This window comes from Cynocephalus volans, chromosome 8 (assembly GCF_027409185.1).
Source record: "Cynocephalus volans isolate mCynVol1 chromosome 8, mCynVol1.pri, whole genome shotgun sequence".
Classification (NCBI taxonomy): Eukaryota; Metazoa; Chordata; class Mammalia; order Dermoptera; family Cynocephalidae; genus Cynocephalus; species Cynocephalus volans.
In genome coordinates, this window is record NC_084467.1 from 81,873,743 (window position 1) to 81,892,308 (window position 18,566).

The 18,566-nt window shown below is 32.8% G+C and overlaps 1 protein-coding gene across 1 annotated transcript in view; it reads left to right on the forward strand.

Moving 5' to 3' along the window:
• CCDC18 (coiled-coil domain containing 18) overlaps positions 1–18,566 on the forward strand; it is a 73,964-nt gene that overhangs the window by 13,283 nt on the left and 42,115 nt on the right. Inside the window, exons 7-14 of the mRNA XM_063105435.1 lie at positions 2,377–2,473; positions 6,121–6,242; positions 8,301–8,592; positions 9,943–10,067; positions 10,924–11,084; positions 13,780–14,003; positions 15,422–15,532; positions 15,975–16,106. Of these exons, the coding sequence (XP_062961505.1) occupies positions 2,377–2,473; positions 6,121–6,242; positions 8,301–8,592; positions 9,943–10,067; positions 10,924–11,084; positions 13,780–14,003; positions 15,422–15,532; positions 15,975–16,106 (1,264 nt within the window). The remainder of the gene's footprint in view (positions 1–2,376; positions 2,474–6,120; positions 6,243–8,300; positions 8,593–9,942; positions 10,068–10,923; positions 11,085–13,779; positions 14,004–15,421; positions 15,533–15,974; positions 16,107–18,566) is intronic.

The window sequence follows — 18,566 nt, forward strand, 5'->3', positions numbered from 1 at the left end:
TGCTTGATGGAGGAAGTTTGTCCCTTTTTGCTCTTCTGCCTTCTGCCATGTGAGGACACTATCTCTGGGAATTGACTATCCCTGGGAGGGTCAGTATTCCTAGGGTCAGCAAGGCCACAGATGTTAAAAATGTCAGAATAAAAAGACATGTTTACTACAAAGGAAAAAATTATACAACTTTATTGAACATCTTAAAAGATTTAAATAATGACATACATACCATTTTCTAGAAGGGAACCTAATATGAAAGTGTCAAGTTTTCCCGCTGGCTCAGTTGGATAGAGCGCAGCCTTGTAATATCAAGGTCAAGGGTTTGGTTCCACTTACCAGCCAGCTGCCAAAAAAAAGTGTCAAATTTTCCCAATATAATTTATATATTTAGTACAGTTACAATCAGTGTCGCAATAGGATTTTTGGTGGAACTTAATGAATGACCCTAAAAATCATATGGAAGAATCAAGGTCCAAGAATAGACAAGGCAATTTAGGAGCCGTAGACTAAGCTGGAGAACATGTCTACAGATACCAAGTCTTTTAAAGTTAGAGAGAGAGAGAGAGAAAGAGAGACTCACATACTCTCCTTTTAAAGCCTTAAAGAATGTAAGATTACACAGATTTTAAGGTGCACTATTTTTTCATTTATCACTAAGAAAAAAAATCACTATGAAACTGATATACCATCGATTGTAGAATACATATCAATTTTAGAGATGTTAAAAGTGTGAAAACAATGTGCATCTTAGATGAACTACGATATATACTATATTGGGGTATAGGTTAACATGTAAGTGTATAAAATGTATGGTAATAAAAAACACCAAAATCAGGTTAGTGGAAGAAGTCAGGGGAATGGGATTTGGAAGAGACAGATAGGGACCTCAACTGTATTTTGTGTGCTTAAAATAAAAAAGTCTACATGAAGGCAAAGAGTTAAAATTCATTAAGGTTGCGTTGGATGGGGGTATGTGGATATATTTATCCATGCTTTTCTGTGTGGCTGAAATATGTCATGACCTTTTTAAAGTTGGAGGTGAGAAAGAGTAGGTAAGTATAAAGTGGATAAGTTTAGGTTAAAAGGAAGAATGATGGAGGAAAGCATAGTGTCTGGGGAAGTTTTTGTTTGTTTAAGTGAGAAAAACATATCTTTTGCTCTCTGAATTCTAGCTATGCAGACTCAGGAATGGAATATATTCTTACAAATTATCAGAGAAGTACCTTATTGTCTAAACTTTGTATTCTTTATGTGAAACTCTGAAGCCAAATAGACATTCCTGATATCCATATTTGCTATCCAGTCTTTTTTTTTTTTTTTTTTTCTTTCTTTTTGACCAGTAAGGGGATTGCGACCCTCGGCACTGGTGTTGTCCGCACCACGCTCAGCCAGTGAGCGCACCGGCCATCCCTACATGGGATCCGAACCCTTGGCCTCGGTGCTACCAGCGCTGCACTCTCCTGAGTGAGCCACGGGGACCGGCCCTTTGCTATCCAATCTTAAAGACCACATAGATTCAGAAAATGAGAGATACTTTCACTTGAATTTGTTTATAGTTGTGGCAAAGAAGCCAAAAGAGAAGAAACTGAAAATACAGAAGGTAGAGTGAGTTTCTGAAGGGGAGAGTTACGATCCAATGTATACCTAGAGTAGTTTACCTTGAAGAAGGGAAGGGTCACTAACTTTACTTACGTTAAAAAGAATGTGATGTGAATAGGTTTAAATATAAAAAAGTTTTTAGGTGAGGCTGTGATATTGACCAAGTCCTGGCCCAGTATTCTCAATTCAATGGGAAAATTATGAGGAAAGGTTGGGGTCAGCTAAGAGATGAGGCAGCAATGTTGGCCTTAAACAGTGCTTGGTGGTGACTGGACTTTTTATTGTTGTTCAGATTTTTATATCTTGTGTCAATAAAAGTTAACTGTTTTTTGAAATACGTTTTTGAAAGTTGACTTGACCTTTGCAAAGGTCACAGAATTTACTGAGTATCTTTAATATTCTAGACAGTGGTGGACTGATTCTATGGTACCTAACCTTTGAAAATTTATCATCCATCCTCAGGCTACTTCCCTAATCTGTCTTTTCCAGATAGAGGAAAAAAAATTGCCAACTCACAAGAACTTATGTATATTTCAAAGTTTATGTTTATAAATGTTTTGTGCTATATGTTATTTTTCATATTGATAGAGTAAGAAAATTATTGTAGTATAATCTTTATTCTTCATTTTATAGTTTAAGCCTAATACTTTTTTTAGTACTGAGAAATCTACTTCTCTGTAGTTATTCCTTATAATTAAATAAAGATTACTTTGGAACTTTAAATTTTATTAAATTTAAATGCAAAGCATTCTTTACTTTTCTTCATTTTTCCTTTTTAAATGTTAGAGCTGAACGTCAAAGGAATGAAGCACTATATAATGCTGAAGAGCTGAGTAAAGCTTTCCAACAATATAAAGAAAAAGTAGCTGAAAAACTGGAAAAGGTAAGAGATAGTTGTGAAAATTCAGTGTTTTGTATTAATGACCATATTCTAAAGATAAAGGTAGTCATTAATAGAATATATTTATCTATGGTTGAAGCAGAGAGTAATTTTTATGATATTCATAACAAAAATCATTGAAATAAAGAATTTGTAAATATTATTAACTAATCTTTTTACTATCAGCAGACACTTTTTTATCTGAACAGGAGAAAGAGTAGAGATTGGAGAAGGAATAAAATATAGAAAAAGATGGGGTGGGTGAACAGAGATTGGAGCTAAAGAAGTTAAAGCAGGAAATTTATTCCCATCACCTAAGTAAAAATGAAGGCAAAGTAAATTATATAGCCTTCAACTGGTCTCCCTCAACCTGCCACACTAAGAGGCGCTCACTTCTGCCTCTCAGAGGAGGATTTCTTGAAGTGGAATGTAGTGACTGTATTACATTCATTTAACATCATTAAATGACACCACATGGTAATAAAACCTGTATGGACAGAAGAAGGCCACAAGTTGAATATTCAAATATGTCTAAGAAGAGAGGTCTGGTAAAGAGATATTGATATGAGAGGCTTCAATCTCAAGATAATAATTGAAGCAGAGGAAGTTAATGATTCTGTTCACAGAAAGATAGAAGTGCAGAGGAAAGAATGCTTAAGAAGGGTAGAGTAAGAAGATTCAGAGTGTGGATACCTAAAGGGTATTCAATGATTAAACAACTATTAAGTGCCTTTTACATGCCAAGACATGCTAATCTCTGGGAGATTTGGTGATATGTAACATATGATACCTACTGTGAAAAGTTTATAGTGTAGTAGGGTTGATAAGAATGTAAACAAATCATTTCAGTATTTTAAAATGAGAAGTGTAATAAAAATAAGTGATAGGTATGATAGGGTGGCATGATGGGAGTTTAATAAACTCTGGTGAGTCCAAAGAAAATAAGTGATAGGTATGATAGGGTGGCATGATGGGAGTTTAATAAACTCTGGTGAGTCCAAAGAAAGCTTCACAGAGTAGGAGATGCTTAAGCTGGTAAGGTATCTTAAAGATTGTGATATATCACTGAATAGTATTAAGCATAGAAAGTGATCAAATCTATGTTCTAGGAAGCTCACTGTGATATCCATAGGAAGATGTATTGGAGAGGTGAGAGACAAGTCAAGCTGACTCTGAGAGACCAGACAAGAATATTGAAGATGATGGAGCTGAGTACATAGATATGAGAGATGTTAAAGTTAGAGAATCAGTGGGATCTGGTGACCATTTGAATATACGGTTTGAATATACTATTAGAAGAAGGCAGAAAGAGAGAGGGAAAAGTATAGGATATCTTTAAATTGCTGATTTGAGTGACTGGTGGATGATTACATCATGAATCAAAATAGATAATTTGGGCAAAAAAGGATAATGAGTTCTGTTTTGGAAATGTCTGTGGGATAACCAATTATAGGTTTCTAGTAGATAATGTCTACCTTAATTTTTAGAATATGGTCATTAATACAAAGATACAGGTCTGATTTTAGACATTGAAATCTGGACTAGGGCTGTATGTAGATTTAAGAACTGACAGTACTTAAGTGGTAGAATCCTTGGATATTGATAGAGTTTGTGTAGAGTGAGAAGAGGATGATAGATACAACCCTGGGAGATAATTAAAGAACAGGTAGAGTAGCTTTTGAAAGATAGTGAGAAGTGATCAGAAAGTTTGAGAAACAGGGGCCGGCCCTGTGGCTCACTCGGGAGAGTGTGGGCTGGTATCGCCGAGGCTGCGGTTTCGGATCCTATATAGGGATGACCGGTTAGCTCACTGGCCGAGTGTGGTGCTGACAACATTGAGCCAAGGGTTGCGATCCCCTTACCGGTCAAAAAAAAAGAAAGTTTGAGAATCAGGAAAGTGTGATAAGGAAAGCCAAGGCAATAGAGCATTTTAAAAAGAAAGTGGTGGTTTTCAATGCCAGATGTTGCAAACTGGTCAGGAAGAATGAGGACTAAGACAGGGCCTTGTTGTTTATAATCAGGGATTCATTGGATCCTTTGTAGAAAGCATCTTTACTAAAATAGTAGGGACAGAAGACACAACCTCTGAAATGGGAGAAATGGAAGGGAGGCAGTAGAGGAATCTAGCAGACTATACTTTATATAAGGTAAGTGAAGAGGAAATAAATGCAGGGAGAGTGGAAGGGTAGAAAGAAACTAGGTTAAGGAAAAGAGTTTTTAGGAGTAGGGATATCCTGAATGTATTAGTAGGTTTGAAAGACAGGAGCCAGTGGAGAGAGCAGCAGGGGGAGATTGAGGATGCTGGAATTATGGGAAATGAAAGGTGGCACAGAGGTCTGAAGGATATGTAAGACAATAGTCTACGAGCAGAGGTGAGATTTTTTTAATGAAATAGGATATTTCTCTTAAGGGAAAAAAGTGGATAAAAATACAGAAAAAGTTTTAGGTGAAGTGAAGAAGAAAAATGGAAGGAGTTTGAATTAAATGTCTTTGGTCTCATAAGTTATGATGTTGCTAAAGTGATTTTTATAACACGAGGGTGATGGGATGGATTTTGGAAGCTTAGGGTGCCCCATAACATAGTTGTAATAAAGGAAAGACAAGAAAATTGTTAAAGTTTTCAAAGGAAATATATAAAAACAGAAGAGCTAAGTAAAAAATGACCAATTAATAAAAAGAAGCAAAGAAAACAAGAGTGGCCAGAATCAAGTATAATACCACCATGATAGTTAAAGAATAAGAGAATTTAGAGAAGTTACCAACCATTTCAGGTACTAAAGTCAAGGAGGAAGAGTCAAAGAAAAATACTATATTTGGTTACAAAGAGGTCACTCCTTTGCAGTAAAACTGTAAATACCATTTAGCAGTGTAAAATATTAAGATCTCATTACATACCGAAATCTTAAGAGTGAATTAGTTTATCAGATCACTGTTTTGAAAGGCTTGGAGAAGGAATGGGATACCTTAAAGGGAAATTTTAATAAGGTGATCTGTAGGGAGAGGGAGAATACCTAGCAGGAGGACTGTCCTTGGGGAGAGGGAGGACTTTAATGGAGAAAAGAGAGGAAAATGTAAGAGACAGTTTTTTTATACTTTCCTTTTGATTACCATTTTCAGACTGTGCTCAGTAGAGCCCTATAGTTAGAAGGATGTAACAAAGGAAGTAGGGAAGATATACCTAATCCTCTACTCCCATCCCTCCAACCTGGGTGCTTGGCTTATATCTGTTTTACGTTTTGGACTATGATTTTGGTGGGACTATTTTGTGACTAAAATTTCAATAATTATTTCTCTGGAACATTTGCACTGAAATTAGTCTTTAGTAACTTGAATGCAGCATCCCTGTATGAGTTGCTTGCCTTGTCTATGTGAGCCCAGAGTACTTTTGCTTTCAGATGACAGTGCTATTGCCCATAGGTTCTTGGTTTCTGGACAGGTAGTAGTAGCCTCCTCCTCCCCGTCCTTTCTTACTGCCCAGGAACTTCACTTTGCTCCTTTTCATGACAAGACTGGGGACGTAAACATATGCAATACTTAGTCCATTCTCCTGCTTATTTCTGAAGTCACAACTTACATTTTCATTTTAGTTTAAAATACCTAAAACTTAAGGCCACATTAGTATGTCCATTTAAACCAAATTATTTTTTTAGGTTCAAGCTGAAGAAGAAATATTAGAGAAAAATCTAATTAACTGTGAAAAAGAAAATAAAAGACTACAAGAAAAGTGTGGTCTATATAAAAGTGAATTTGAAATTCTGAAAGAGAAATTAAGGTACAGTATCTGGTGCAGAAAAAGGAATTTTGTGTAGATATGGAAAAAAACTGAAACATTTAAAAATGTAATATGTTGTATATTGTAATTTTGGGCTTGCATTATGTAGAGGATAAGCTTCATGACTACAACTATTTTCTAGGCATAAAGTTAGAATTTTAAATGTAATAAAATATGTGATAATGCTACTGGTAAATATAAAATACTACTAGTCAACATATTTGCTTTGCATGAATTTAAAGAAAACACAGACATAATGTCCTTGTAGTATGACATTAACTAGCTAGTAAGATATGTCTAATACCAGATGCTCTAATAAAAAGAATTTTTCAAATCATGAAGAATCACCTGGTTCAATCTTCTCATTTTGTAAATGAAGAAACAGAGGCCCAGAGCGTAAGCATTATTTGTCCGGTCAGAAAGATAGATCAAGGATAAGAATTGAGATTTCTGATTCCTGTACTCTCTTGAGTATATCATGTTGCCCTCTCAGGACCAATCCCCATCAATGTTCAGAGGTTAATGTTAACAAGTCTTTATTACCTCACATTGTTAATTTTAAAAAAGTGAGTGCAGGGAGCAATCAATAACTGGTTTTGTCTAATTTTAACATACTTTCCTTAAGGTAGTACATTTAGTATTTTTGCCAAAGTGGAGAGGGCGAAGATAGTTTTTATAATAGTTACCTTATGTAACTAGAATATTTCCTAGACTCTGATGCTATAGCTTGCAAAATAAACTTTTAAGAAAAAAAATGCTGCTAATTATGCTATGATAAAATGTTTTGTCGCTTAAGTTTTTATTTTATACTGTATGGAAGAATTCTTTTATAGTTAATTAGACATGATTTCTTAAATCTTGTATTACTTTGTATAAGAAGGAAAATAGAAGAGAAATAAATTGGTTAAGATATTCCTAAAACTTCACATTCAGAGTCTGACCCTTCTAAGATGTCCAAATGTTTCTACATGGTATCGTCCTCTGTGCTGTCAAGAGCATTGCTGATAAGTTTTTCTTAAATGAATTCTTATGAGAACTAAAAGTTACTGATGCTGGGCTCTTAATCTGACTTTACAATTATGTAGAGCCAGTTTACGTTTGACTCCTGTTTCAGGAATTGTGCTGTATATTGTACAATTTGCCACCTAACCCACTCCTACCCACACTGTTTCTGTGGGTTTAAAGTGCTCCATTGTTAACTTCTGGTTTTTCTTCTTATTTACATATGCCCATTCTGCTAGTTTTGCTGCAGGTTCTTTTGATGTTTGCATATACATTGTAGATGAAACTTCATTGCAACGACTGCTTAGCTGACAAACTCTTATAAAGGAACTATTGATTATCCCAATTTCAGAGATGTTAAAAAATTGGAAAAAATAAACTGATGAAATTCTAATTTTATCTGATGAATTCTAAGTTTATTCTAATCTTATGCTTAAAATAACAGTTCTAAGCATAAGATTGTTTTAATGTTTGAGATGTTTTTATAGATATATATATATATATGTAATTGAAGGTATTACTGCCTAAAAATCTGTAATGGTAAATTAGACTTTAACTTTTAGTGTTGTATAAAGTTCATGATTTTTCCTTGTACTATCCAAAACTTTCTTGATGCTACAAATGTTGTATCAGAGTTTTTTTTGGTTTTTTTTTTTCTTTTTTGGCAACTGGCCAGTACAGGGATCCAAACCTGTGACCTTTTTGTTACAAGGCTGTGCTCTAACCAACTGAGCTAACTGGCCAGCTGCTGTGTCATGGATTTGGGAGTTATATTTCCTGTCTTACACTTATAAAAAGGGAGCAGAAATGCTTCCAAGGAAGTAGGGCTATAAAGTTACATAACCTTTGTGTGCCTCAATTTTCTCATCTATAAACGGAGTAATAATGCCAGCCACATAAAGTTGTGAGTTCCTGGCATGTAGAAAGTAGGCACTCAATAAATGTCAGCAGGTATTATTATTTTAGACTTAAGCTACAAAATCTCTAAAAAGTGAGATTAACTAAATATGATTATTGAAAATGAATGTATATTTTATTTTCATTTTTTCTTTATAGACAGTTAAAAGAAGAAAATAACAATGGAAAAGAAAAATTAAGGATCATGGCAGTGAAAAATTCGGAAGTCATGGCACAATTAACTGAATCTAGACAAAGTGTTCTGAAGCTAGAAAGTGAGTTAGAAGACAAAGATGAAATACTTAGAGAAAGATTTTCTCTAATGAATGAAAACCGAGAATTAAAGTTCCGTGTTGCAACACAGAATGAACGACTGGATTTATGTCAGCAAGAAATTGAAAATTCAAGGGTAGAACTGAGAAGTTTGGAAAAAATTATGTCCCAGTTGCCAGTAAGTGTCTGTGAAAAGAAATGTACTGTACTTGATTACATAATGAAAAAAAATTTTTACTGAATTGTTTCATAAGAGATGAGTGTGGTTGCTTTATTAGCTTCTATTGTATTTTCCTACCTGTCTATAGTTTGTCATCAATTTCTATTTTATTTAATGTTGTATAGAGTTCATGATTTTTCCTTGTACTATCCAAAACTTTCTTGATGCTACACTTACCTATCTACTGTTCCACCCTTTCTCAGTCTCTCAGGTGCCATATATAAGATGGCACAGGATTTTTTTTAAAAACAGCTTTATTGAAGTATGCCATAAAATTCGCCCATTTTAAGTGTACCATTCAATGATTTTTAGTAAATTTCCATGTTTTGTAGTAGCATTTGATGATTTTTAGTAAATTTCCACATTTTGTAATAGTACAATTCAGTTTTCAAACATTTGTCTCATTCCCAAAGGATCCCTTGTGCCCATTTGCTATTAATTCCTGTACCCACACCCACCCCTAGGAAACCACTAATAGTTTTTACCTCTGTAGATTTGTCTTTTGTGGACAATGTTTCATACAAATAAAATCATACAATAGTGGTCTTTTGCATTCTTAATGTTTTTGAGGGTCATTAATGTTGTTTCATATATCAGTAATTAATGTCTTTTTATTTCTGTATAGTATTTCATTGTGTGATTACCACATTTTATTTATTCATTCACCAGTTGATGGACATTTGGGTTGATTCTGTTTTTGGTCTATTATGAATAATGCTTCTATGAATATTTGCATAAAAGTCTTTGTGTGGACATGTGTTCATTTCTCTTAGGTAAATTCCTAGGAGAAGAATTGCTGGGTCATTTATGCTGAACTGTTTTCCAAAATGGCTATACCATTTTACATTCTCACCATCAATGTATGAGGGTTACTGTTTCTACACATCCTTGCCAACACTTACTGTCTGTCATTTTGGTTATAGCCGTCTTAGTGGCTATGAAATGGTATCACATTGTGGTTTTAATTCATGTTTCATTAATGGCTAATGTTGAACAACTTTTTATGTACTTATTAGAATGGCATGGAATATTCATAAAATGTTTTTATGATAATGGTCTGCCACTTTTTCTCTTTGAGTTATATATGTGACCTTATATATAAGTGAGATTAGAAGGAAGATGAGTATACCTGTGTCAGGAATAAAAAGGAGAAACTAGATCAACGGAAAACTAGAGACAGATCTGTCATGATTGGTTTCACATAGGTTGTGACATTAGGTTGTTTACATTAGAATCTGGAGTTCTGAATAAAAAAGCAATTGCATCCCACATACATAAGTTTATATATGTTTCTTTTTAAACTTGCAGTTAAAAAGAGAAATATTTGGTTTTAAATCATCTCTTTCTAAGCATCAGATGAGTAGTTTGTCAAACAAGGAAGACAATTGCGTTTACTGCTGTGAGGCAAATAAATTGATGATTTCGGAATTGAGGTACAATTTTCAGATTCTGAATTTATAACAAATAAGAATGTTTTTTATTAGTAATTAAATTAAAATCTTTAGTTGACAAATTTTAAAAAATATACAAAAAAGTCCAGAGAATATTAAAACAAATTTCTGTGATTCCACAACTAATCATTGATTTTTCTTAATGTTTTGTGAAATTTTTTTCAAATCTATTTCTCTAAATAAAAAATAAAACATTACAGGACAGATGATATCCTTTGATTCTCACTGCTAGTTACATTGTCCCCATAAGTATCGCCATTGTGAATTGGATGCATATTTTTCTATCCATTTTGTGTATGTTTATACTACAATTGTTTATTTTGTTTGCAATTTTGCTTTTTCACTCAGCATCACTTTTTTAACTCATCCATGTTAAGATAGGTAGAGTGATTGATCAGTGGAAGGATTAATGTGGTTAGTTTAGTTTTAATAGCTTTATAGGATTCTATCCTCTAACTGTGTCACTATTTATTTATCCATTCCTTATTGATAATTACCTTGTTTCTAGTTTTTTTCTATGACACACAGTGCTGCAAAGAACATCCTTAGATGTGTTTCCTCATACATATATGTGAGAATTTCTCAGTATATGTTCTTAAATGTGAAATTGCTGGGTCATAGGATGCATACATTTTCAATTTTATTAGGTACTATCAAGTTTGTAAAGTGGCTGAGCCAATTTACAATCTTACCAGTGATATGTAAGAGTTTATATATCCTTCCTAAGAGTTGCTTAATACCAGAATTTTAAATTTTTTACCAACTCAAAAGGTGAGAAATAGTATGAGATATTTTTATGAAATCTTTCTAATTTTTGGCTTCTTTTCTTTTGTGCCAGGATTAAGCTTGCAATAAAAGAGGCAGAAATTCAAAAGCTTCATGCAAACCTGACTGCAAATCAGTTATCTCAGAGTCTTATTGCTTGTACTGACAGCCAAGAAAGTGACAAATTAAATAATTTAGAAGTAGAACCTGTAAAGCTCTGTGGTAATCAAGTAGGTAAGTATATTATATTGAATTATTTTAATAAGTTATAATCAGAGTTCTTGATAGTTTTTTAAAGAAGCAGATTATCCACTGTTTGGTTTCTATTATCAAACATATTTAATAATATGGTATTATTAGTTATGGTCTGATAAGACAACAAAAATTATTTCAGAATTTTTGGGCTTTGCATCATTCCTTAAAAATATACTTTATTGAAATAAAATTTATATCCAATAAGATGTACTCATTTAAAATATACAGTTTGGTGAGTTTTGTCAGATGTTTGTTTTTTAATATGTTTATACCTTTTTTATCATCACCATAATGAGTGTGAAACAGTGACTGGCCTGTTAGCTTAGTTGGCTAGAGCGCAGTGTTATAACACCAAGGTCAAGGGTTCAGATCCCTGTACTGGCCAGCTGCCAAAAACAAAACAAAACAAGATGTAACATTTACATCAGGAGCTCTTGTACTCTTTCCCAGTTTACTTTAGGTTTAATATTCTCTTTTATAAATTTTCTTCAAGTAAAAGCTTAGATTATTGATTTTAGACCTCTCTTTTCTTGCGTAAGTATTAAAGGGTATAAATTTCCCTTTAAGCAATGCTTTGTCTGTATCCCACTAATTTTTATATGTTGTATTTTCATTTTCATGTAGTTCAAAATAAAATATCTCTTGTGATTTCTTCTTCAGTTCATAGGCTATCTGTATTTTATTTCCAAATATTTGGAGATTTTCCAGATAGTTTTTTGTGTCATTAGTGGTGGTCAGAGAACATATTCTATGTGATTTCATTTTTAAAAGACTTGATTTATTGGCCAACATGTTCTATCGGTGAGAGTTCCTGGTGTAGTTGAAAAAATTGTGCATTCTTCAATTATTGGGTGGAATATATTTTGATTGTCAATCGTGTTAAGTTGGTTGATAGTGTTAAGTCTTTTTTTAATCCGTAAGTTTTTTGTGTGTATTTGTTCTATTAGTTACTGAGAGAGTGGTACTGAAATCTTCAGATATATGCGTGAGTTTATTTTCTCAGTTCTATCAATCTTTGCTTCTTGTATTTTGAAGACATTATGTACATACACATTTAAGATTGGTATGTTTTGTTGTTAAATTGACTCTTTTGTTATATTAAATGTCCCTTCTAATCTCTGGTAATATTCCTTATTCTGAAGGCTACTTTGAAGTTAGTATAGTCCCTCCAGCTTTTTATGATTAGTATTTGCCTGGTATAACCTTTTTCCATCCTTTTAACCTATGTCTTTATATATAAAGTGAATTTCTTATAGAAAGCATGTATTTGGGTTCTGCTTTTATATCCAATTGGACATCTTTTGCTTTTTGATTGGAATTTTATTAGAATGTTTAGATTACTTACATTTAACCTATCGATTGATCTTTTGGGGTTTAAATCTACCATCTTGGTATTTATTTTCTACTTATTCTATTTGGTTCATCTTTCTTGACTTCTTTTGGATCAAGAATATTTTAGTATTCCATTTTTTATCTCCACTATTGATTTATTAACTATACCTCTTTATTTTCTTTTTTTAGTGGTTGCACTAGGGGTTAACAAATGCATCTTTAACTTATCACAGTCTGTCTTTAAATGCAGTGAGCTATTAACAGCAGAGAAAATCAGATATCTAAGGGACTAGAGAGAACAGGGAAGAGAATGATGGAATTAGCAGAGGGAGTGCTAGTTATTAGAGGTGGCAGTAAATGTAATATATCATACATTCTCTGACAACAGATAAATAGCCTAGAAAGTGAAATGTTATGGATGTGGAGAATTGATGGGAAATGTCTATATATATAACAATTGAAGGCAAGGTACATCTCTACCTGTTTCCACATCTATGTGTATTTTCATGTAATCACCTACATTATGCCTTCTTATAAAGCACTCCTGGAATCTCAAGTTACCCTGGAGTGGGAGTAGATGTATATGTTTATAGTGGAGAAAGGATGTATTCAAACAACGGCCTCTGATAACCCTTAGTAGTTTTTAAAAGCATCACTGAATTCTCATCAACTAGTTTGGAGAGGTGGAAGATGGGACTAGGAAGGATTTATTGTTTGCAGTCTTTGAAACTGTGTCTACATACAGTACTTTAAAATATTCTTAATGATCTCAGATCGTCCAAATTTTGTGATTAACTTCAGTTTAAGGAAACAGCAACTTAAAAATTTTTTTTACTATTATTTCTATCCAAAAAATGGGATTTTTTTTTTTTTTTTTTTTTAAGATGACCGATAAGGGGATCTTAACCCTTGACTTGGTGTTGTCAGCACCACACTCTCCCAATGAGCTAATCGGCCATCCCTATATAGGGATCTGGACCCCTGGCCTTAGTGTTATTAGCACCACACTCTCCCAAGTGAGCCACGGGCCAGCCCCCAAAATGGGATTTTAAAAGGTAAGGAAGGACTCTTAAATTTCTGCTACAAAGGAATAATCTTCAGCTATCTAGAAAAGTGAGTGATTCAGAACTTTTCCCTCTTTGTTATTTAATTTAGGAAATACTTTATTTATTGCATTATTTATTTATTTATGCTTTCCTTATTGAATATCTCATTCTCCACCCCTTTTAGTATTCTTAAGATCAGAAACTAAACTTTGTTTATGATTAAATCTTTCAACTATTTAAATAGGTTTTTATTCTTGAAGTTTTATTCAGAACAATTTTCCTTTTATATCTATTAGCAGAGAGTATAAAAGATCAAAGTCAACATACTGTGAACAAGCAATATGAAAAAGAGAGGCAAAAACTTGCTACTGGAATAGAAGAACTACGTACTAAGCTGATGCAAATAGAAGCTGAAAATTCTGATTTGAAGGTTAACATGGCTCACAGAACTAGTCAGTTTCAGCTGATTCAAGAGGAGCTGCTAGAAAAAGCTTCCAACTCCAGCAAACTAGAAAGTGAAGTAAGCTTGGAATTAGCTGGGTATATGCACTGTGTTTTAAAATAGGGAAAAATGTATTGTTGCAGGGTTTTATAAAAATTGTATTTCAGTCCAGATGTATAAGTGTAAAAAAAAAAAAAATATCACATAAGTTATAAATTCTTTTAAAGTTATATTTGGAAACCTTTGTGTTTTAACTTATATAAAAAGTAGGAAAATACTCTAGTGGCTAAAAGCTTTCAAATTTGGTGGAGCTAATGTGTGTACTATGTTGCAGTCTATTATTTCTTCCAAGGTATAAGTTAATATGGCTAATACACATTTACCAACAAAGAATTTGGGTTATGTAATTGGAAGAAAAGGGGTTGTAATAGAGAATTTTAAATTTTAGCAAACATCAGAACCACCTAAGGAGCCTGTTAAACATGCAGACTTCTGGATTTCTTTCCAGCCATTCTGATTCATTAGATATGGGGTATGGCTCAGGAATATGCATTTTTTTATCAGTGTGAAACTGATACAGATAAGCTGTGTATTACATTCTGAAAAGGGGATAATGCATTTTTTTGTGAATCTCTGACTTTCATTTTCATTGAGGACAGGACAAGGATGCCTCATTAGGTAACTGTGGACCAGGACCACATGTGTGTTATATTTTATACTCAACCTTCAAACTAGAGGCTGTAGTCATCTGTAGGTCTACTTTTTAATTCTCTTCTTTAAGTCTATATAGCCAAGGCTAAGGAAAAGACCTGTGGCATAGGAACTTATGTTAATAATGGAAAGGAGATTTAGTCTGTGTTTAATTACAGCTACCAGCTCACTTAGAAAATTATCAAGTACTGAGAGTAATAAATTTTCTTTTTAATTACAAAAATATCACAGTCTTATTGGAAATACAGAAAGGGAAAAGGAAGAAAATAAACCGTTGATTATTTCTACCACCAGAAATAACTGCTGTTAACATTTCACTATGCTAATTTCAGTCTTTAATAGACACTTTAAAAAAATATGTTAGGGTATAATCCTTTTTGGATGTAGGGGTCTGAATTAAATTTATTATATATTACATAGATAGAGGAAGTGATGTCATATCCCTAGTCCTCCTTTCACTATTTGTTTTTCTTCTAAATTGCCAGTATTTGTTTTTTGTGTGTTTTTCTTGGCAACTGGATGGTACAGGGATGAAACCGTGGACCTTGGTATTATCAGCACCGTGTCGTAACTAACTGGCCAGCCCCAAGTCACTTATTTTTTAAAGTACTTATATGAATTAAAAAGTTATTCACTTTGTATCCTAAATGTTTATTGCCATAAATTTGCCCAGTTTATCTAGACACTGTGTATTTGAATTTTGAAAAGAGGAACAGGTTTTGACTTTAGGATGCAAAGTCATTACCTTTAAAAATGATTTTATATTTATTTCAATGTGTTTTCAGATGACAAAGAAATGTTCTCAACTTTTAACTCTAGAAAAACAGCTGGAAGAAAAAATAGTCGCTTATTCCTCTATTGCTGCAAAAAATGCAGAACTGGAACAGGAGCTTATGGTAAAACTTAAACTTGTGCTATTAATATACTGTGACTTTTAGGCACTTAATTTGTAACAGCATGTTTGCTTTAGTATCATTATTATACAATATACCAAATAGGACAGTATAAATTATACTAAACTCTTCTGATAATTTATTTTTTTGTTTCTATATTTTTAAATTACTGGGCTTATATGGCCAGTTGCTATCCAAGTTTTGTCATTTTTATCCTAATAGAATTGGAAAAAATGGTAGTTCTTTGATATGCTTCTTAGTATTTTAAAATGCTTAATCTTATTTTGATAAAATATTTTTAAATAACTATTTTATTAAAGTTTAAAGTATTAATTACTATGGTTGTTTAAAGAATAGATTGTTACAAATTTAATGCTTGACTAATGTATTTTTATTTAAATCTGCTTTACAATTAACAGTCTTTTAAAGTGTTTTGTATTTCTAGGAAAAGAATGAAAAGATAAGAAGTCTAGAAACCAATATCAATACAGAGCATGAGAAAATTTGTTTAGCCTTTGAAAAAGCAAAGAAAATTCATCTTGAACAGCATAAAGAAATGGAAAAGCAGATTGAAAGAGTAAGTAGTACATACTTACACTGTGACTACTGAAAAGAACCTTAAACATTGCTAGCCCAGCATTCTTTATTTTTTCAATGAGGAAACAAAGACACAGAAAAGTTAAGGGCAAGAGCTATAATTAGAATCTTATTCTTTCTGAATTATTTTCCAATGCATTTTTATACAGTATGCTTTCTATTTCAGCTTTAATCATTATTTTTTGACATTATCTGAGAGTGATTCTGTATACTATTTTTCCCTAGAGATAAGTTAATTGAAGATTGGTTGACAGGAAAAAAGAAGAGTAGAGGACTCTTAGCCTTGAATTAAAAGTAAAAATGGGCTGGCCAGTTAGCTCAGTTGGTTAAAGCACTGTGTTTGAATAATAAGGTCAAGGATTTGCATCCGCATACAGCCAGCTGCCAAAAAAAAAGCAAAAGATGTGAGACCAAAAACACAGGACTAAATAAAAAATAGATACAGTAGCTTCCCCTTATTCTGATGTTTATAGAGTTTTCTTCTCAAATTGAAACATTCACAAAGACATAACATATCCTGGGTCATAAAATAAACCTTATCAAATTTTAAAGAATTAAAATCATATATAGTATGTTCTCTGACCATAATGGAATTAAACTAGAAACTAATAGCAAAAAGATGTCTGGAAAATCCCCAAATACTTAGACATTTTAAGCAACACACTTTAAAATAATCCATGGGTCAAAGAGTAAGTCTCAAGGGAAATTAAAAATATTTTGAATTGAATGCATATGAAAACGCAATATATCAAAATTTGTGGGATGCAGCTAAAGCAATTCTTAGAGGGAAATTTGTAGCATTAAATGCAGACATTAGGAAAAAAAGAAAGAAAAATCAATAATTTAAGCTATCAACTTATGAAACCTAGGAAAACAAGAGCAACCCAAAAGAAACAGAAAGATGGAAATAATAAAAAGCATAATTAAAAAGAGTTGAACTGGAAAAGAGAACATCAGTAAAGAAAATCAGTGAAACCAAAGGCTGGTTCTTGGAAAAGATCAATAAAACTTATAAACGTATAGCTAGTCTGACCAAGAAAAAAAGCAGAAAATACAAATTATATTAGAAATAAAAGAGGTATGTCACTACAGACCCTACATATATTAAAGATTAATAAAGGAATACTACAAGCAATTCTATGTGCATTAATTTGACGACTTACATGAAATAAACCAATTCTTCAAAAGATACAAACTAATAAAACTCAAGAAGAAATAGATAACCTCTATGTATGTTAAAGAAATTGGATTCATAGTTTAAAAACTTTACAAAAAGAAAATTCCAGGCAGACTGGTAAATTCTTCCAAATACTTGAGGAAGAAATAACACCAATCTTATACAGTTTCTTCCAGAATACAGAAGAGGAAGGACCACTTCCTCACTCGTTTGATGAGGCTAGTGTTACTCTGATACCAAAATGAGACAAACACAGTACCAGGAAAGAAATATAAACTAATATGCCTTATGAACATTGAAGCAAAAACACTCAACAAAATGTTTGCAAATCAAATCGAGCAGCAAATACTCACAGACACACTCATACACATACTTTCTCTCTCTTTCTCTCACACATACACACACACACACACACAGAAAACATTATGACCAGGAGGAGTTTATCCCAGAAATGGAAAGTTGGTTCAACATTCAGAAGTGCATCAATGTAAAAGATGAAACAAAAAGCTGCAAGATTGTATCAATAGATGCAGAAAGAGCATTTAACAAAATTTAACATTCTCTCCAGATAAAAACTCTCAGCCAACTAGGAATAGAAGTGAATGTCCTTAATCTGATCTAGGGCATCTATTAAAAAAAAACGAAAAAATCAAAAAAACTCTATAGATAACATTACTGGTAAAAGACTGAATACTTTTCCCCTAAGGTTGGGAACAAGGCAAAAATGTTTTCTCTCATCACTCCTATTCAGTACTGTACTAGAAAGCCAATGCAATGAGCAAGAAAAAAAGAAATAAAAGGAATTTAGATGGGAATAAATGAATAACACTGTCCTTGTTTGTAGACAACATGATTGTCAATGTCGAAAATCCCAAAGAATCTGCAAAAATCTCCCAAAAGTGATGTGAGCAAGGACACAAGCTACAAGGTCAACATACAAAAATCAGTTGTATTTCCATATACTAGCAATGAATGATTGGAGCCAAAATTTAAAAAATAGTATTACTTACAGTATCTCCAAAAATACTTAAAATATGTGGAACTATATGCGGAAAACTACAAAATCTTGATGAAAGAAATCAAAGACCTAAGTAAATGGAGAGAAATACCATTTCCATGGTTGGAAGCCTCAATATATTTAGTTTGTGAATTCACTTTACATCTATAAATTTAATGCACTGCCAGTCAAAATCCAAGTAAAAATTTTTGTATAACAGCTAATTTTAAAATTTATAGTGGAAAGGCAAATGTACTAAGACAGCC